Source organism: Halyomorpha halys, unplaced genomic scaffold (assembly GCF_000696795.3).
Source record: "Halyomorpha halys isolate HHAL.00 unplaced genomic scaffold, Hhal_1.1 Scaffold1245.1, whole genome shotgun sequence".
Lineage (NCBI taxonomy): Eukaryota > Metazoa > Arthropoda > Insecta > Hemiptera > Pentatomidae > Halyomorpha > Halyomorpha halys.
The window spans coordinates 7,522-29,989 of record NW_027113557.1 but is presented as its reverse complement, the minus strand read 5'-3'; the positions used below and the strand labels follow the sequence as shown (position 1 = coordinate 29,989).

The 22,468-nt window shown below is 30.0% G+C and overlaps 1 protein-coding gene across 1 annotated transcript; it reads right to left on the bottom strand.

Moving 5' to 3' along the window:
- Positions 1-12,984: 12,984 nt before the first annotated feature.
- LOC136796664 (ubiquitin carboxyl-terminal hydrolase 7-like) lies at positions 12,985-13,452 on the bottom strand. The gene has a single exon (XM_067050997.1). The coding sequence runs from the start codon at positions 13,450-13,452 to the stop codon at positions 12,985-12,987; it is 468 nt and encodes a 155-aa protein (XP_066907098.1).
- Positions 13,453-22,468: the final 9,016 nt, after the last annotated feature.

Sequence of the window (22,468 nt, the reverse complement as noted above, 5' to 3'; positions counted from 1 at the left end):
AAAAAAAATCAGACCCGCGAAATTTAAATTAATGAATTTCTAAGTCACTTAGTTCCGAAAGGTTTATAGTGGATTTTTGTTCATAAATTTCAGCAATAAAATTTTATAATCAAATAAAAAAAATTAATTATTAATTATGAGAGATAGTTGGCCGGGGATGGTTGGAGTGAGAAGAATGGATGGTATTATGTAAAATGGTATTATGTAAAATGGAGAAGATGGTTGGGTACCCCCCAAATGGAACACAAGGTAATTAAAAAAGTAGGTAAAATAACATAATTATTTATTTAATATAATTATTTATTTATTATATTTTTTATTATTAATTATTTCCTTAATAATGTTATTTTACTTACTTTTTCAATTACCTATGTATACATTTTATTTTCCACTTCTCTCATCACTTCATTTTATTAATTCCATTCAGTAAAATTATTCACTTTATGTCATTCTGTTTACATTTTCGTTTTTATTTTCTATACTTATTGGTTGTTGTCTTGTTCTGTTCTTAGCACTGCTGAAGGCCAGAAACTCTAGCCGAAACGTTGGCATAATAAAATAAGTTACACCACTTATTCGTGCTATATTTTTACTGCACCCCAACCATCTTCTGTTTCCCCCAGTAATCACCATTCGCCCCAACCAGTAATCATAATTACTGTATAATGGGCAAATTCTTAAATGAGCTTTTATGAATCTTTCCAAAAGTTTCTTTCTTAACTTTTTATAAACAAAAAGTCTCTAGAAAACAGCGAACTTGAATAACACTAAAATTGCCACATGCAGGATAAGAATGCTGGAATCGCACTCTAAGGGAATTTTATATGATTAAGCATTTCTGTTTATTATTTTTTGATATAATTAATAAAGAATTTAGATTTTAAAATATTAGGTAATAATTCGCATAGATTTATTTTTATGTTATATTAATTCATAGTTAATTAATTAAACATAGCTTGGATACAAAACAACATTTATTTTATTTTTAGTATAATTGAGCATAAGAGATGCAACGAACCATTAATTAAACCGGGCCTAATTCAAAAGCCTCCGCCATACGTCCTGTGCAGTAGCCTGTTCAACTTTATTTAGTGCGTTTCTCATATCAACAATCTGAGGTTGGGTCCCCCTACTCTTCTTGTCCATTGAAGGACCTCCCTAGCCAATTTAACTAGGATTTCACTGTCGTCTGTTGCGACAAGCTCTACTGTCATAGCCAGGCGAACAAATTCTGGAAGAATACTAAGCTCAGACACTGGCTCATATAACTTTTCCGCCAAACACTATCATAGGCTGACTTTAAATCGATGAAAAGAGAACGTGACACTAATTTATATTCAATAGGTTTCTTTTTCTCATTTTCGAGAATCTTCATTCTGAGCGAGAAGATTTGGTCTGTAGTATATCGCCGCATAACGTTCTTCTATAGCCAACCTTATTCTTTGCAAGGATTCTTTCTGCGTGAGGAAGGAACTTATTAAAGATCACAAGGATCTTGTAGTTACTTAGTCATAGGGTGATATACCTATTTTCCATTCTTCGGGCAAGATTTCTTCCTCTCATATACAAAAGATAAGCTAGAAGAGGGTTTATTATATTTCTTTTTGTTTGTTTACCTATCTCCACTTTATTAAAAGAGTACGGCTTGGATCAGGTTATATCCTGGTATTTTATTTCAGCCATACATACAACTAATTCTTATCAGGTAGCTGCGCTTTCCTATCTTCCATTCCAATGATTTCAGAATAGGAAGGTAATTATTTAAAATAATGTATTATCAAGTAATCTTCAATGACCAGTCAACCTTTCGGATTGTTTATAAATAACACACAGGCCATAATAGATACGTTGTGCGATTGGAAGAACGTGGATTGGCCATTAAGATAAGGTACTGACTATATCAAAGCACGACCGAGGATGAGTACATGTCTCAAGCCCAGAGGAAAATCCTAACTTAGTAAATCTCATAGCATGCAAGTAGGTTTTATTGCTCACGATATTAAAACGGGATTCCGATACGGGCATTTTCCAACATGACAGAGACAGTAAATCGGTGGCTTGTAAGACTGAAATGAGACACAGGGCTTATAAATACCAAAGGATTAATAAACTATAAAACTGGACATCAATAAAGTTAACAGAATTATTCCATAATCGTAATCAAACTGATCTGCGTAACTAAAAAAAAATAAAAGGGTAATTGATAATAAAAAACAAAACTAATGCAAAAGCACCACAAAAAAATAAATATTCACTGAAAATCTGGAGGTTTTATTACTGGCTTCACCCAAATATATAAATAATCATAAAATATGTGTCATATAGCTCGGTTAAAGGGGAGATATAAGATTATTTCCTGACAACATCCAGATTTTAAACTTTCACTTACTGAAATGTGGAATATTTAGTAAGTGGAAGTCTAGGGATCTTGCAAAATTTTGAATTCGAGTTTCTCGACAGAAATACACGTTTTGAGGGTCACTGAGTCCTGTCTGACATGCGTATACCTGGGATGTTACTGCAACTTTTTTGATTAAGTAAATAAATGTACAAAAACTTTCATACTGGAAATAATTATGCTTCTGGTTTTAAAAAATAAGAATATATAACAAATTCGTAGTAAAAAAAAAAAAAAAAAAAAAAAAAGAGAAGTCAAAAACCTTCGCCCATTGCTCAATAACTTAAAAGCTATCTGTTTACCCCAACTTAAAATTTAATGGAAGATTTTCAAAAATCATAAATTTACAAAACATTGAGACCTCATAGAGCTTTACACTCAATAGACCTTGAGATACAGTTTTTCAAAAAGCAAATATTTATTCCAAATAATCAGAAATCAACATTTTTTGAATTTATTTTGTCAAACATCATGGAGTCCACTACGCCCAACATGGTATTCATTATACATTACTTTATGATGTATTTATAAGGCTTTATTCGATTTTACACTTCTGTAGATTTTTCTTAAAAATGTCACTGACGATTTTGATTAAATTTCATGAATCTATTTACAATTAAGTAGTCCATAATACCAGATAGGTGCTATCCTCATTGAAATAGTTTAACAGGGCTCAATTGTTAAATTTCAAAAATTCTCCTTAAGTGCCTTTATTTTTTTTTATTTTAAATAAATTACATGTTATCATTTTAAGCAATAATAAACAATGGATAAATAAAAAAATTTACAGGATTTGATAAATAATTAAAGGAAAAAAAAAGAAAAATAGAGATGAGTTCCAATCAGAAAAGGTCACCCGATCTTCTCCGATCGCATTAAAGATGTCCTTGTTTCTGTTGATCATTAGTTGAATTGTTGTATCATTGACAGGAAAAAAATCACTTTTCATTATCTTCGAGATATGTTTTAATACGAATTTGTATAGTAAGTGAAAGTTAAGATGCGCGCACCGCTTTTTTTTGACATCATAATCCGAATCCTATCAGCTTATGGAAACCGCAGTAGGTATGCACAGACTAAAGGCCTTAAATATAAGAATCTATACCACTAGACATCCCGGTATTCAAGAACATTCCCGACGAACAGAACTTCGTGAAGGTTCCGATCCTGCTTGAACTGTTTAGATCTGTCGATATCTCCATCCGATTCCATTACTGCCATAATAGTGTCGGCGTGAAGGTTCGTCCGGACCATTAACCTTTATCCGTCTTCTCCGTCATGAAATACAGAGACCTCCTGAATACCATAGGGGCAACAGATCGTCATGATTCCTAGCTGAGAAGATAGTAATCGATTGGCAAATCCCCATACCTAGAGATAGAAATAGATAGAGTCACTAAATTATTTGCTAAAACTGACCTGCGTAGCATCTAGGAGAAAGTGGGAATCGATGGTTTACTTGTGTTTTTCGTTAAAACTGAGGAAAATTCATCCCACACTAAACAAATCAGATATGATTTACACTAAAATATAGAAAAAATAAAGTGGCCAAGTTTCAATCTACTTTAATAGTATCTCACCAGTTTGTACAGTGTTTTAAATTATAATAAGGTATTAGAAGGCTAGAGTGTTTGTGCAAAGCGTTCACCATTGATTTGATAAGGAATACTTTTTCTTTTTTTAAATTTAGGAATGACACATCGCCGTGTACTGGTACAAATTGGTATTAAAACCAATTTGAATATTCGAACTTTGTTTTAATGTTATGTTGCTCAATTAACCAGATATTAATCCAAAACTTCATCTGATTGATGGCTCCTTATAGTGTTAAAAAAAACAATGCTAATAATTAGACAGTGGTTTAGTACATAATAAAATATCCATTGTGTTTAAAATATATTGAAAGATAATACCTCATAATTTATGGGGATATTAATAATTATTTTCTTAGGGGATTAAAAAGTTTCATTATCAAAAATAATATACTAACATCACCCTTAATTATATTATTATTGGAGAAGTTTTTTGGGAATCTCTAATTTTAGCTTTATTATTATTATGATCCTTTTTAGTAATAAATAGCGTAAATACGTTATCAAATTAAAAGAAAATGTTTTTTCCGCATTTGATTAGAAAATCAGGAAATAAGCTCCAATATTTAAAAAAAGTTAAAAATAAATAAAAAATGAATAATAAACAGGTGAATTTACATTTATACAAACAGGTAATAAGCTGATAATTTTTTTTTTTAATAGAAATTAAACTTTCATTTAGGTTCTAACTTTATATCAAAGTTTATTTTTTGACTGTTTTTCTTCTGACATGATAATAACCTTAGTTATTCGTGATAGTTACTGGTTCTTTTCTACCACTCAAAAATGATTATATTTTGCCAAAAAAATATACTTACAATTAAAATAAGTTTTTTAATTATTGATTGATATGATTTTTTAACTTGAAAATAGTTCGCTTTATCCATAACAAGTTCTCCAGAAAGTGACAGAACGCTCATAAACGACTAATAACTTAAAATGTACTGAATTCTTCTTATGTGCTTAATAGATTCTAACTTTTTGGAAATGTTGAATATTGGAAGATATCATAACGCTGAAAAGAAGTGATCAGTGTGTACAACTATCAAAGACATCCTTAAGAACCTAAGACGTAGTACACTTTGCATTGTCGATTAATGATCCGCTCGAAGGCAGTTAACTCGACCGCCCGCAATAAGATGGATACCTTACCCTTACTACTGCAGTCACTGACATGATGGAGTGCCCCCCTCCTCCCGATCTGTACAGGGCTTGTGATTAAGTAGAGTCGTGGTCCAGAAGGGTAATAGCTCACAGTGCACTACAACAACTGACGATAATTTACTGTTAATTAATAACAACCTCGTCTAGGAAGGAACAGCTCCGCCCAACTGAACGGTGTTCGCTACTGAGATTTTTATGACGGGCCCTATACGGCTGAGTTGTATGGCCTAACAATACCGCGTCGAGTTTATGGCACTACATCACTGATCACGAGATTGGATAGTGGTTCTCCAATAAGGCATACTATACAATATTTAAGGTGGTGAAAGAAATAATGGAGTTAGTAAATATAATGTTTTGAGAAACAAGGTCTTTAAGTGGAAGTAAAGTAGAAAAAAATCTTCAATATATTTTCATATTGCATATACTGTAAATTTACAATATATTTACTGAAAACTAAATAGAACATATTACTATAAAAATACTACACTTTTCAAACAATAACTATAAATAAATGAATAAACCTGTTAAAACAATTAACCCTGCTTCTATACTATGATAATAAAATATAGTACGTAAGATCGATACTATAAAAACTTCTTGAACTAAAATATGTTGTAAACATAATTTTAATAAAACTAAGAGGTTATATTATTCTATATGTCAAAAACATCCATATATGTTATTTAACTTATTTTGACTTTTAATAAATAAAATAGGCTAACTATAAATTTTCAGTATTAGAATCAATATTAAAAAGTAGTATATATCTGGAGGTATTATTATCTATAACATTATATATAATAATATTTCAACATGTGTTTTAAGCTATTACGAATAAATCGATAAGACCATTTAGAAACTTCATATATTTTAATAACATAAGTAACACTCTTATTATACAAAATGAGACAGTAATTATTTAAATTCTTAATTGACTCACTGTCCTGTGCTTTCCTATTCATACATTAAATTTCATGGATTTTTCTGGTTCCGTTAAAAATTAACTACAAATAGGTCTATAGACATAAATACGTATAAATACAAGTGACAGAACACATCATTATGACAATACGAACCAAGATAAAGGCCTCAAATTTAGGTAGACACGTTAAAATTCAATAAAAATAGGTCTAAATACGAATTATTTTTTTTTATTGAATTGGAATATTAATTATCAATGACAATGAGAATTGTTTATTTTTCCGCATAAACAAAATTAAAGGTAGTTTAGGGAACAAATAAAAAAAAATAAAATCCTTTAATTTCAGTCAGACAATTCCAATGAGGATAAGACTTAAGCTGATATTGAAGATCATTTAATTATACATTGGTATAGCGAGTTGATCAAAATCGTAAGAGTTTTTTTTTCGTGAAAAATGTGAAAACTCGATTCAAGTGGCACTTTATAGCGATTTTTAGCGAAAAATTAGCTGCCACATTCCAGAAACATACTCGCAAGAATTTGTAATTTCAATTTCTTATGACTTTTTTGTTTTTGAGATGGGCTGTTCACAGACAGACTCAGACCACTTTGCGAGGCTCCGTTTTTTGGACTCAGAGGCCCTCAAAACATATATGTATTTCAAAAACCTTTTGATTTTTTCACGATATTTGGATAAAGCATTAATTGAAAAGGAAAATCTGGTGCAGTGCGCGCATCATATTTTAGAACAAGTATATTTATATTATTCACAGTGGTAATATTCTTGTAATAATTTTCCAAACGAGATTTTCAGTTGACAGATTGACTTGCCCCAATTTAAACAGTTCACTAAAAAGGTATTTTTAATATAATATATATAAATGAGTGACCGTTTAATTTCAAATTATGAAGAAGATGGTCAGGGGTGGGGTCGAAAAAAAAAATTGTACATAACAACTATTTACGTAAATTTCAGAATAATAGTTGTTAACTATTTTTTTTTCCCTTTTTTGTTTGACTGCACACCTGGCCATCTTACTTCATAATTTATAATTATTTTTATTATAGTTCTTTTCGAAAAGTATGAAGGAAATACGAAATAGTTAATTATTTTAAACAATTAAAATTGAAGGTACTTTAGAGGAGAAAATTTTGAAATTCAGCATTTAAATCCTGTCAGACTATTTCTATGATAATCCTTAGCTGATACTTTATTTACTGATCTACGCAAAAATGTCGTCTAATTGTACATCGGTATTGCGAGTTAATATGGGCTCTAATGTATTCGAGAAAATTGAAAAAAATGTAAAAATACATTAAATAAATTGCCACTTTCAAGTCAGTCTATTTGATCAAAATGTTCCTGTATGACATTCCAGTCATACACCGGCATTAAATGTATGACTTCAGTTTCATGAGATTTTTCATTTTTCGCTAAGCTGTTCACACACAAACATACAATTTTGCCCTCAGTGAATGTCAAGACGAGCATTTTCATGGAAAATTCGATTTAGAGATTTTTTACGGTACAATTGAACGATAAGAATTGAACGTTAAAAATAAGAAGTATAAGTACACGATTTTATAATGTAAAGTATATTAAACAAAAGGGACGAAAAAGTATAAGTAGTATGTATACTTTGTTTGCCAGTTATTAAATCTATGTTTCTGATTAAATCCTAAACGACCAGGTAGCCGTGGCGGTACCTTTACTCACAGATTGTCCAATTAATCTACATCACATTTAGTGTGGGAGAGGGTCTGCATCTCTATCAAGGAGGGAACCTGCTCATTTTGTTATACAGCATATTAGCTTTCGCCTTTTTTGGAAAACTATATATTACATTAACTACCTCTTGTCTAGTGATATAATTATGTTTTAATAACATGTAATTCCAAATAGATAAAGGCATTTTAAAATTTTAAAGCATGACTTCTAGCATAGTTGAGGATTTAAAAATAGAAGAAGAAAGCAATATTAAGATGTATATAAATAAATTCAGTCAATAATAAAACAATTATACTTTGCTTACGTTTCAAGACTTAATTTTCCTATAGTCATGCCCTACAGAAATAAAAAAAAGTTTGTTTTTTCTAAAGAATTTTCTTAACTAATTATTCTACATTAAAATATACAGAATACAGAGGTAGAGTAATAAATAGAAACATTTCAATTGTTTTATAACTAAGAGCTCAACTTAACTGCAATCGTTTAATAAAAATAAATAAATTAATTAATTAACCATTGGGCAACAGGGAAAAAAATAGACAGACCAAGGATTTTACTTATCCATAAAATTACTATAATTTTAAGATAATATTGTTATCATTTATAATATTTAAAAAAAAGTTTTTTAACAGCCTCATTCCGAATATAAAATTTTAATAACCAAAATCAAATGATCTATCTTGTATGTATGACGAGATGGCGGATCAAATTCAATTCGATGACCTTCACATATTAGGCAATTAGGAAAGGTCGGACTAAATCATCAAAGCACATAAATGGCGACCAGTTAGCTCGATATCCTGTTGCAGACTGCGAAGAATCCAGAAACGACCAATCATCAACCGTTCTTCGGCAAATTTATATCCAGCAACAGTCGTATATCTTCATCTTCCTCCGGAGATCGGATCGCTATCAGATCCCAGAGGAATTAGGTCCAGTTCCAACTAACGCGATTGTAATCGCCTCGTGATTAGGGGAAATTAAATAGACGATACTAAACGAAATCTAGAACTAGTTCGGATCTCACGAACAAACTCCAGTTTCGTGTAAACGACAAATTATTCATGAGCCCGCTGATCAAGAACCTTAATTTGGACATAATAAGGATATTATATAGCGAAAATTACCCGGGCCTGGTCGAATAAAATATGTTGATTCTGTTTTTTAAAAATTGTGACATGGATGAAATTGATTATTTTAAGATTAATCATATACCTGGATTCGCTAAACAAACTTGTTTTAAATTTAAAAAATGGGGATTCCTTTTGGAAGGAACGAATTAAAACCGAAAGGTAACGAAATATAAAAATTTACGTAATATTTTCCATAAATATGGGTATTTATTTATTTTCATATTTTGATTCTGTAAACTATTTTGATTTTTCATAGGCGTCAATGCTTTTTTAAATATTTTATAACTTGACACTACAATTTACTAAAACTAGCAACAAGTCCGACTCTCCGACTTTCTTTATACCTTATTTTCATATACATATTATTATATTTTATCCAGAAAAAAACTGTTAGTTAAAAATTACCTGATTTGTAACCTTGTTATTTTAAAATCTTTCCTTGTTCTCGGGAACATTCATACATTAGCCATGACTAGCTGTATTGTTTTTTTAATTTTTCTAAGTTAATACTTGATGAGCCGAATCATTAAAAATATGTTGCGGTAACTAAGTAGAGTTATGAGGAGAAGATGTTTGGGTGGTTAGGTCAGAATAACTTATTAAATAGTGCTAACGTTTCGGCCAGAATTTCTAGCCTTCATGAAGGCTAAGAAAAAAGAACAAGATAACAACCAATGAATACAAAAAAGAAATATAAACAGAATGAAATATAGTAAATCATTGTACAGAATGAAATTAATAAAAATAAAGTGAAAAAAGAAGTGGAAAATAAAATGTATATATTGATAATTGAATAAGTAAATAAACATAACATTATGAAGGAAATAAAAATTTAAAATTATATAATGCAAAGGGATATGAATACTTTATTAATAATTTAAAAATTTAAATTATGGAAAGAAAAAAATTATATAAAGTAATAAAAATAAAATTGAAAGAATGGAAATAATGAAATATGTAACCATATTAGAATAAAGAAACAAAATATAAAGTTAATTTAGACAAAGGAGTAAATAGAAAATATAACAATTATAATATAAGGTGAACATAATTAATAACATGGGTAAGGAAAATAAAGAAAATAATAGAGAAGGAGAAGAGGGTAAATGAAAGATAGGAAAAAAGAGAAAAAACGAAGAGCTCAACTTCTAGTAGGAAATCGGAAAAACGAGTGAGCAAAGCGGTACATACGAAAATGCTCAGAGTTAGAAATATACGTTACAATAATAACAAGAAAACAGATATACTTTTTTAACTCTGAGCCTTACCTTATTTGTGTTATATTCTGACCGCACCCCCCAACCATCTTCTCCTCATATGTATTATCCACGGTCAACTATCTTCTCGCCATTACAACACACTATAAAATACATAGCATAATGGCATGGGTCCTCCAGACTAAAGGTGAGAATATTTTTCCATAATATTAAGAGATGACTGTTATGAAAGATTATTTAAAAAGATAACTGGCTAAATATTATTGAACTGTTTTTTTAAAAATAAAAATTGCTTTTCGAATTAATTCTATGTGCAATGCTCTTTTCTGCTCTTCTTTGAAAACAAAAGAAAAATGAACAAGGTTATTTGGCTCATGGTTGCTACTATAGTGTAAAATGTGTAATAGTTGCATTCATGAGAATACTCTCACTAGGTACAGCAGTTAGAACTGTAAAACAGGCTACGGCAGTTTATCAACTGTCCCCTTAAAGTCTGTTTATACATTATAAATAACCATATATTTTAAAATATAATAATACAATATTTTATTAAAAAATAAATAAAGATTGAGAACTACTGATGTTGAATAAACAAATTAATTGAATGTTGAACGAACAATTGATTTCTAAGCCGATTATTACATTCTAGCCAAATAACTTATATTCCATTTGAAAAATAGTTTCTATTTTTGTAACCATATGTAACTCAATATTAATTCTCGGATTGGTAATTTATTTCAATTAAAAAACTGTTTATTTTGGTATCATTCAGATTTTTATTTTTTTATTTAAATATAGCTCACTCATTTGAGACACACCTGTCCTCCGTTAACATTGCTTCTCCTGAGGCCGAATACGAACATTTTCCCATATATAAAAGTTTTAACGAGTTTTCAGCTATAAAATTGTCAACACTGGTCAGAAGCAATGGGAGCTAAGAAACACCTTAAGCCAGACTCTTAAACTCTTCCTTATTTTTCCTTTTTTTTTTTTTTATTTCTCATCTTTAGGTTATTTAAGTTTCGAAATTTAGAAACTTTACATAAAAAAATTAATATTTGGTATTTTAAGAAAATTATAACACTATATGTGTAAACCCCGTAGATTAAAAAATTGAATAATAAAAACGGATAAACAAAAATTTACAAGTATGTAGTCTTGATACTAGAGATATACTATCTCTAGTCTCTCGTGAGGTCTCTTGCTAACTCTTTTTGAATAGAAGCGCCTTGGTGGATTACTTCCGAGCCACATATCCCGCCCAAGTTAACCTGCATCCCTTTATATCATGAGATATTGACTCATCAGTCCCTGCAAGCAATTCACAATTAGTTCTTATCCTCTAAGTGTTAAGGATCTGATTCCAGATGGCTCCTGTAATTGTCCGTTTACATCTCTCGATTCTCCTGTTTCAGAATTGGCTTTATCGTTGCATTGTACACCCTTAGCTTCAGATTTGTAGAGATTTTTCGGGATTTCAGTATTCTTGACAAAGAGAAGAAGGTTCTGTCCGTCCTTGTTATACCACGGTTCGTTGGTCATTTATTAAGGTTATAATGGAGCCGAGGTATTTGAACCTGTCTACTTTCGGAAGCGATTTGCCAATCATGCAGACCATGTTGTTAAGGTGAATTTTTAGCATTACAATCATATACTTTGCTTTATCTTCGTTTACTTACAAGCCGGTTTCCTCTGCTGCTCTTATTAAAGCCTTTGCAAGTCTTTCTATGTCATCTTGGTTATTCTCTAGGACAATAATTCTGTCCGCATACGCTAGGATTTTATATTTCATTCCGACGAGCATCCATTTTTGAGGATTGTTCTTCTAATCACTTATTCTAAAGGTAAGTTGAATAGCATTGGTGAGAGTCCATCTCCTTGTTTAAGACCTATTCTTACTTTATGACTTCAAACGCTTCAGATACTTCTTGTATCAGGACTCTGTATTTAGGACCATTCGTACATGCTTTTGTTGGTCTTACCGACTTACCGGGGATTCCTGATCAATCATGATCTTCCAAAGACTGTTTCAGTTTAAGGAATCATATTCTGCTCAAAATCGATCATAAAGTAAGAAAAATATATTATTTAGTAAGCAGAGATAAAAATAATATGGTAATGTGTTAGTATAAGTCCGATTAGAAAGCATTTATAAGGTAAAGTAATTGGAAGTTTTTGTTATTCTGCCATATTGATGGTATTCACTATACACAACACACTCAAATTCCAATTTCAAAATTCCAAAATTTCAAATTCACTCAAATATGCATTTATATTAATGATTTATTTTGATTCATATGAAAGTAAGTTAGTAAAAGAATTAGCAAAATTATTATCCTTTCTACTGTTCTTTTAGGATACGAAACGAGGCCTATACACACCAGCACTTTAAGGTTCATGAAAATTAAGTTTGGGGAAAATAATAGGACCTAAAAAGGATCGGTTAATAAAAGAATTTAGAAGGGCGAATTGAGGGAACATTTTTGCTTTATTACTCTTTATTTGGTTATTTCTGACTAACGGGAAGGGGGGCCGACGTATTCTAACCAAGTGGGAGAGGGGGGAGATACAAGTTTTCATTCAGTGGAAGAATTGAGGCACTGGACCAAGAGGTAGACCGAAGCGTAGGTGGGATAAGTATCGTGAGAGATCTAGTAAATTTGGGATGATAGATAGGAGGTATCAGTATTGAATCTTCAGGTTCGCTTAGCGTTTATTATTGTTATTACTACTATATACTTTTATTCAATAATTGAAAATTCTGATTAAGTAAATAAAAAGTTAGGCTAAAGTTCTCGTAAAATTCATGATTTTGTATGGTTTTAATTAATAGAGATTTAAAATGTTTCCATTTTCGAGATCTGGAGGTGTTTCAGCTTCGATTTGGGCTTCTAGTAATACACAGCCATCCTTCATAAAGCCGTTTAACGGATCTATCACTTCCGACCACAGCTTGAAGTTGCCGAACCCCCAATCGGGTTCCTTTTCGTGAAATAGATGGGTTATTCTCTTACAGATGCTAGGTATATCCGGATTCTGCGATTTGAGTAACAAAGATGCTTTGACATAGCAACTCCAAGAAGCATTTTTGGGATCTCCGGAGCACTGAAGGAAAAATCCCATATATATAATGTTATTTAATTTTCTCAAAGTTATCATAATCCTCCACTGAAAGCCTCGAACGAAGACAGGATCGGATATAGACGTAGCAGAAATTTGGCCAAGATTACAAAGTCTATAAGTCACAACACCTGATCGTGTTAGATCCTTTTGTCCAGTTTCATCACCTACCATGTTAATAGAAACAAAACTCAAAAATTATTTCGATATTCAATAGGGAAACATCTGTTCAATAAAAATAAAATTAAATAAAAACTATAACCAAAAAGCAAATTGATACACTATAGGTCAATACTAAGACTTATCACAGCATATGTTTCTCCCATATGTTATAATATTAAATGAACTCCACTTATATAACAAACTTAAAAAAAAACTATAAGTATTCCAAAACTAATGCCTAAGAATCGCAAACAAGTATTAAAATCACACAAGAACAACTAAGATGTATTTAGAAATAAATATAGACACTGTAAGTATGTATACATGTTGTATACCAATTGATTCATAATTTTTTTCAATCTTGCTCTTACTATTAAAACTCTTTAATAAATAAAATAGAAATTTATAGAGAAAATTTTAAAAATCCGCGACCCGTAAATAAAAAATATAAGAGAACGCCCAATCAAAAATCATCAATAATTATCGGTATTTTATTTTATTTATAAAAAAAAAAATTTTATCAGTTGATTTTTTACTAAAATATGAAACAGAGCTCATAGGCTATAAGAAGTAAAGAGACTGAATTTTATGAGAGTATATCTCAAAGCAACCTAGTCTTAGAAAAATAAAATAATCTTATTTTATTAATTAATAGATAAATCTTATTATTATCACAATTATTTCTTATTTTCGGATATTTCTGTAAACAAAAAAAAAAAAAAAAAAAAGAACTAAAGGTTTTAGACATTCATCAAATAGGTTAGTTCAATAACGAGACATCGCTGTTAAATAAGTTAAAAAAAGTATGTATTAGTGCCTACGTATCGGCCAGAATTTTTAGCCTTCATCACGGATTGCTTGGAAGACGGCAGACATCCAAATAAAAGGCAATAATGACTAAGTTTTTTAACTTATTTGTGTTATTGTCTGACCAGACATCCAACCATCTTCTCATAAATTTTTTATTTATTTAATATCTTATTTATTTTACTGAACCATTAACACTTATTTATTACTTTAAAAACTAAAATATTATTAATTAGTTAAAAAATAATAAAATCAGTTTTAAAAAACCCATTTATTAGCACCAACGTTTCGACTAGAATTTCAAGCCTTCAAACATCCAAGTAAAGGGTACTAATAAACAAGTTTTTTAAACTTGTTTGTGTTATTCTTTGACCGCAACCCCAGCGATCTCCGCACAATTTTTTTTTAAATTTAGTATCTTATTTATTTCAGAGTACCGTAGACTCTGACTTTGTGACAGCTGGATTTGCTTTGGAACAGTCTACACAGGATGACCACAATAGATAAAGTAAACCAAGTCAAGGGTATTATCTTTTGTTATATGTCCAATACAGAGTAAAATCAAAATTTTACGTATTAATACTTTAAAGTAAAATATATCATCCTCAGGAACAAAAATTACAGTTTCACATTTCAGTAAATACCAACAGACTCAAACTACCAAGGTAGAGGGGGTATGATACGATAATAGGTATGATTTTTTAGGGTGTTTGTCCATACGTAGTGATAATTTCAAACATAATTTTGATTTTATTCCATAGTACGTAATTATATCAATAAATAATATTAGGCGAAAAATTAGGCAGGGGAATTTAATTTCGAAGGCCGAGGTATAACCTTACGTATCAGTAGGTGGCCATAACCTTAGGAGGAAGGATTATGATGGAAGGAGTAAGCAGGCAGAAAAAGCGAAGCCTAAAAGGGCCTTATGTGCCTCCCAGACCCGTAGCAGAGCAGTAGGGGAAAGGTACGAACTAATCACTAGCTGTCTTCTGTTTTAGTTTTAGATTACCATAGCAGACATTCGTAGTGACCTCAACGTAACCTTCTTTTCGTAGGCAAGCCACGCTTTGGCTTCACTTTCGTTTTGAAGGAGAGTAGGATTATGCCACCTCCTTGTAGGCAAATTAACGTTGAAGTTAATGAGGATTTCGCACATTAATGTAATTATCAGTAAAACCCTTCCTTTAATCGTAAATGTGAAGAGAATAGAAGTTGTAGTAAATGTTATTTCCAATAATTTGAAATATCCATAATGAATGTTCTCGAGAAAATTCTTTCTCTGGTCTGTTTAGACTCATTACAATGAGAACATTAAGGGTCCCAAAATATATTTCCAGTTTTAAAACGAAAGGAGTGTATATAAAATTGAATTACTTTGGTAAATTTTTCAATTAATCTTTATTAGGAACAGTTAAGAAAAAACTGATTTCCTTGAAGGAAACCATAAAAATATAAAATTTGATTCAAATATGTAATTGTTTCTAATATAATGGAGAAATTTGTTCATTTAAAAAAAATTAAAACAATCAACATTATTTTTTTAGAATATTTAATTTTTACAACAAACAATTAGTCACTTGTTGAATTAATAGTAATGAAAAAAAGAAATGTGAGCACGCTTTGAGTAACTTTAAACTTTTTTAAAATCTCCCTGCCTGGCCATTTCTGGAATATAGAACTTTCAACTGTCAAAATGATGTGATGCCAGTCCTACCAAAATAATAGGCCCCGCCTTCAGGAGTCACTCGCCATAGAAGCGTAAATTTTATTCGCTGTAGGATGACACTATTGAAGCAAAGTAACGACATGTAAAATATTATTCAGATTAATTATAACAATTCTCTTTGTTCGAAAATATTAAAGCAGAATAGAATAAGCTCATAATTACATACATAAATTAGTTTAAACAAAGGTTTTGAATATGGGCAACGGCCACAAACGTAATGAAGTGTAGTTATAAGGGTTCTTCTTATTATTATATAAATTCAATATTTATTTATAATAAAACTTTTTAACCAATAATTTACCAATATTTTAACACTGAGTTACCGTTATTAATTTTTCCTAATTTTAATCAATTTCATTTTACAATTTCAATAATTCAAAGAGTTAACGCTGCTTTGATTTATATTTATGATTAAGAATCAAATGACGATTTTTAATAAATAATTTGAAAATAATATAAGACAATGATAATAAACAAAGTAATCTGCTCATTGGTATATAAATACATGACATATTGTTTATTTATTTAGCTAATGGTAGTCTGACCAGATGTGAGTTCAAACATAACATACAAAAATAAACATCTGTTTGTAACACTTTTAATTAAATGGGCGTTAACATATTTTTATTTTATGAGATGTTAAATATTTCAAAACATTGCTACAAATTTGTTCTCTAATCCTACACTTAAATAATCTCACTCCATACAGTCATCTTATATAGCCCTCCCTTGAACAAGAACTGTGGCCCAAGAAATATCAGCAAAACCTTCAGGCCATCCGTCTTCCACAACGACCGGGCCTTAAAAGGGCTGGATAGAGGTGACAACGAAATGGATAGCTATTCCACTCCCGGGTAATATATGCCAAATCATCGCCTCTAGTTGACCTTTTCTAATATGCACCTAAGATTTCGCTAACAAATCAGTTCGTTCCAGCAGTAGATGCAGTGTCTCGACCTTTCCAGGTGAATATTCCAATCAGCTTCGCGACCAACGACGCCATCATTAGGCTCCCGGAGAAAATTGCTGATGGAAAATTGAGATATCTTTTTATTCAGGACATAAAATATACTTACCCATCGAAAAATATATATATATGGATTCCACAAAGCACATTCGGACCTTAGGACATCAGAGCTTATTCGGATCCAACTACCGGATTGTCGGAAACGGTTTTATTTCTTCTCAGTTTCCTCCGTTCACAAAAAAACTGGTAACGGTACTGTGTCCTGCTAATTATAACCCTTCCCATAAAAATACCATTCGTAATCACAATTGGTTGTTGTTTATTATTTCTTTCCAAAATAGTCTAGTAAAATAATAATTTGGGTTGGAAAAATCATAGCCATGCGGGAAATTGTTTTAACCTATGTATTCTGCCTACATGAGTACCAAAATTATAGCAAGGAGTGTTTTCAAACCGGTGGTCAGGTAAATCAAATCGCCAGAATTATCAATTTTATTGTAATTTTGTAAACTTTTCCCATCAATTGTATTCTTACAATCAATCATACGACAGAGATATTTAGAATATTAATATTTAATTTTTTTGGCTTAAATCCTCTATTGAGGACCTATACAGCCCCAAAGTGGGTATGTCAAGGTTCATTTCACGAGGAAGCAACGAAATAAATATTAACTAGCTCAGGTGGGAATTGAACCCGCAATCTTTTAAACCAAGTGCTCTGGAGACCCAGCTCGCTCAGCTATCAGGTTATCTTTTAGATATTTTAATTAGCTTCCCAAAAATATCTTTCTTTTTTAAATGTGTACCATTTTATCTGAGACATTGTAATAAGAGTACCTTTATATTCGATTTTACAAAATAATGTCTCAATGCTATAAATGTAATCTTGGAGCAAGAGCAAGTAAACAGTAAAAAAAATCTACACATTATTACAAATAATTAAAAAATATATAAAAAGTCTTAAAATCAACAGCAAAATTTAATAACGAAATAAGAAAAAATCAATAGTCAATAACCCATTTTGGAAGAACTATATCAGTTAATTACAGCTAGTTGAATGCGCAATAATGTAGTTTATACTCATTATCGTGATAATAGTAAGTTAAGTCGTAGTCGTACACTGAATTGTTGTAGCTCACGGCTGAAATTCCAAAAAAGACGGAAATGATTTTTATAAATATCCCCTAGATAATTGAGTTTATTGTAAATATATGAGGAGAATAAATACAGAATAAGAAAAAATTGTAAATAAGAAAAAATATGGATTAGGAGATATCTTCAAAAAGGCAAGATGTGCATTCAAGAGGTTCATAACCACATAACCCTAAAGTAGACCCAGGAAACAACAGTCTTTAATTTAGCATAAGTTTTAATATTATGAGAAGCTGGTTGGGGGTAATGTCATTGGCGAACATAATTAACTAAAAAAACTTATTGACTAGTTCCAACATTGCGGCCAGAATTTCAAGCCTTCGTCAGGTCTAAGAACACAAAACAAGATAATAACTAATGAATAAAAGGATTTATAGAATTATTATGCAATTAACTAACATTATGGATACATAAATAGTGTTTTTGATTTATTTATTTATTTAATACCAGATCGCCCTGGTGGCCCTTACACGGTTGATATAACCGTTAAATTTTTTTTTAACAATCGACCCCTAACTATAAACAACATTATAATTATAAAATAGTGTTGATATAGAACTTTTCATGTATGACAATTATATATCTAAGACAACCCTTTATGTATCCATAATATTAGTTATTTTCTAATCATTCTGTAAATCTTTTTATTCATAGGTTGTTATGTTGTTCTATTTTCCTAAGCCCTGACGAAGGCTGGAAATTCTAGCCGCAACCTTGGTACTAACCAATAATTTTTTTTTACTTATGTATGTAATGTTCAATGACCATTATATAAATCCATGGTCAACTATTAATTCATCAGTATATAATATTAGTAGCTCTTATAATTAAAATATTAAATTGGCCTTAAAATGGTTCGTGAAGGGCTTAAACTTGTTTAATAAATATAAGAGGAAAAGATATAGCAAAACAAAAAAACTGTATCACATCAATTAAAGCAGAAAATGAAATAAATGCCACACTTCATCTTACCGATAAGTAAAATGGCTTGGCTTCATTCAGGTATTTAGGAGACTTACCTATAAAAAAAAATTTAATTGAAGATGAATACTATGTTTGTTTGTTAAGAGATAATATTAATATTGAATTGGAGAGGGGTTATATTTTACATTGTATAATGAATTTGATATGAGGCACTCAGTTGAAAAATATAGTAACTTACATTTATAGTGATTTAATGTTTATGACTAATTATTATCAGATAATTTGGATTTAAAGGTACAATGCTGGTGTTAAATTACGATATGAGACTCCTGGTTTAAAACAAAACATTGTAATTAACAAACATTTTAACATTTTGTAAGTTTTTAGTTTTTGATTTACCATATTTTACTACCGAAATTACCATGTATCTATGAAATAAAGATTAAATTGAAATCCCCAAATTTATCATAATTGAATTAACATATACATTACTGAAAGGTATCGATTTGTTTTCTTCATAAATGTATAGAAGCACGCATTTGTCTATCCACACGCATACAGAGAGATGTATTATTTTGCTGTTACAAGTAAATTATGTAAGGGGCTAAATCCATCTGATAGGAAACAACATCCGTATATGAGAATACTCCAAGGTTGATTTACAGAAACAGAAGTATTCCAACTAGACAAACAGACGAAACCAGTTCATATTCGAATGCAAATACGAATGTCGTCCTACGTCCAATTCTAAGAAAATAACAAAATTCTGAATTCACACGACCATCTTTTCAGCTTCATGGTGGAACATTTCACTTCCAAGGATCAGTTCAACGGGAGTAACTGAGTCAGGAGTCAGCAAATCGTTTCTAAGCTTGGGAAAAAGCCAACGTCTTAATCAAACTAGTTATAGAGTTTTAGTAACTAAGATTTACTTTTAAATTTCTAGTTTTCACTTAGGAAAAATTCAAAAAGTATGTATTAGCCATTTTATTTTTCGTATGAAATAACCCTTTTCTATTACATTTTATTACTTTTCTGTGCGTATTACTCTAACAACATGTACAGCTGTTTGCCCATTATCAAGTCCATTGTCCTAAAAATAAGATATTGCTTTATCAACAGTTCAGAAATTATACTGCCATGACAAATAAAATAACTTAATATTATATTTTAAACATAATTTAATACTTACACAACTGATTTTACAGTTAAATATTAATTTAAATATTTTAGATTTGGCAGTTAACTACTCATTATTTCCATTTTATTCATATTGCAATTAGGTAATAGTCACGAAAAAAAAAATTTTATGTAAGATTTTTTAATGTTCCATATGTAACCGATCTAACCCGAACCAGATATCATTCCTTCCATTACAAACTCCCTAACCACCCAAACCTAACAGTTTCTAACCTTGTTTCCTCTTCCATTCCTGACAATCCTCCGATGCCTGAAAAGAAGGTGGCCACGAGACCAGCTAATGTAGGTAGTTGCTCTAAACGGCAGTAACACTCCAATTTAACTGAGATCAAATTTACTAAATGTATTATAATGTACAGTTGTAAATAGCAATAAATAAATTTAAAAAAAAAAATTAAGATTTCAATTTTTATTTTCTGATGTATTACCAAGGTATAATAATATAAATAGGTGTATAAGGAATAATTATTATTTAATTTTTTTAGCTCGATTTTAACTCTTTAAACTTTTAAAAATTATTATATAAGTGTAAATTGAAATTATACTGATAATAACAAATAATTTATTTGAAATGTTTGCATATTTTTAAAACTGCCGATAGTGTAATATTTTATTTATAGAACAATGAACTTGGTTATAGCTAAACTGTCCCATGGGTATTTATCCATGGAGAGATTAAGGGTAAACGCTTTTCAAATGGTGAAGCAAAGAAAAGTCATAAATAGAGGCATTTCTTGTGAAAAATAAAAATAAAATATAAGAAATATTTTAATGATGAGAAGATAGTTGATAGAGGATAACATATATGAAGATAAGTTGGTTGGTGTTGCGGTCAGAAGATAACACCGATAAGTCATAAAAACTTAGTAAATAATTGTACAGAATGAAAATTAATAAAAATAAAGTGATGCAAGAAGTGAAAAATAAACTGTAAATATAGGTAATTAAATATGTAAGTAAAATAACATGGCTAAGGAAATAAAAATTAAAATTCATATAATGATATAAAGAAATGCAAAGAAACAAAGAAATGTGAACATTTTAATTTATAATAATTTAAAAATTAATGTTATAGAAAGAAAAAAATATATATGTAACTAATGAAATATGTGTGTATAATGTCAAAATAAAGAAAGAAAATATAAAGTTAAGTTCGACAAAAGAAGTGAATAGAAAAAATGACAATAATAATATGTGGTGAACATAATTAATAACGTGGGTAAGGAAAATTAAGAATAGGATATAGAAGAAGTATTAAACAAATATTTTAATTTAAAACTTAGCTATCGAAGAGTTTATTTCGAACTTTACCTTGTTTGGATAGTTGCATTAAGATAAAAAAACTAAAAGGTTTTTATATTTTTTGAAAACATTTACCTAATTTTATTTCATATAGTTAAAATAAACAGTATCAATTAATCCTTTTTGCTGTGTAGCGAAGATAAAAACTCTCACTTAGTACCAGAAACTACAACTGTTTAATTACAGATTCTGTACTCAGGTATGTTCAGATAACATATAGATACCAATAAAGTAAAATATCTAATTTCGCTTGTAGGTTTAGGATTATTTTTAATATATGTGAATATATTTTTTTTTCGAACCCTCCATTGAAAATAAGGAATACGTAGGTACATGATGTCAGTTAGAGTGTGCTGCCTTATAAGATATATTTTATCACCATTTTTTTAGTCATTAAAAAACAATATAAATCATTAGGAAGGTAATACAATATAGCAGAGTAACAAAATGTTTACAAGAATTAAATAATAAAATAAATTATTATTTCGGCAATTTATTAATTTTTTTATTTCTGTATATAAGAAGCACAATTTTTTACGATTACGGAAAAATAATGCAACAGTGTAATATCGTTAAAAGAAAACTTTGCTAAATATAAAAGGATAATTACAAAAATTAGGCCTACTGCTGCTACCTATGGGTGTACTAGCGAAGCTCTAAAGGAGGCGGTTCAGGCATATAATGCCAGAGTGCGTGGTCGGTTCTTCTAAGCCCCATTTTCAATTAAATTTTCGATAAACGGTTTAAACACTATCATAATTATACATATTTACAATAAATTGGAAAAACATAATAATGAAGCTTAACTATAAATATCAAATGAACAAAAAACCTCTCCTTTTTTAAGAAAATAGCAAAAGTTTCTTTTAGTAATATGAATATGAAAATACATAAATAACTACGACAGTAGTAGTGTGTAAAAATTAATTATTTGTAATAAATTAAGA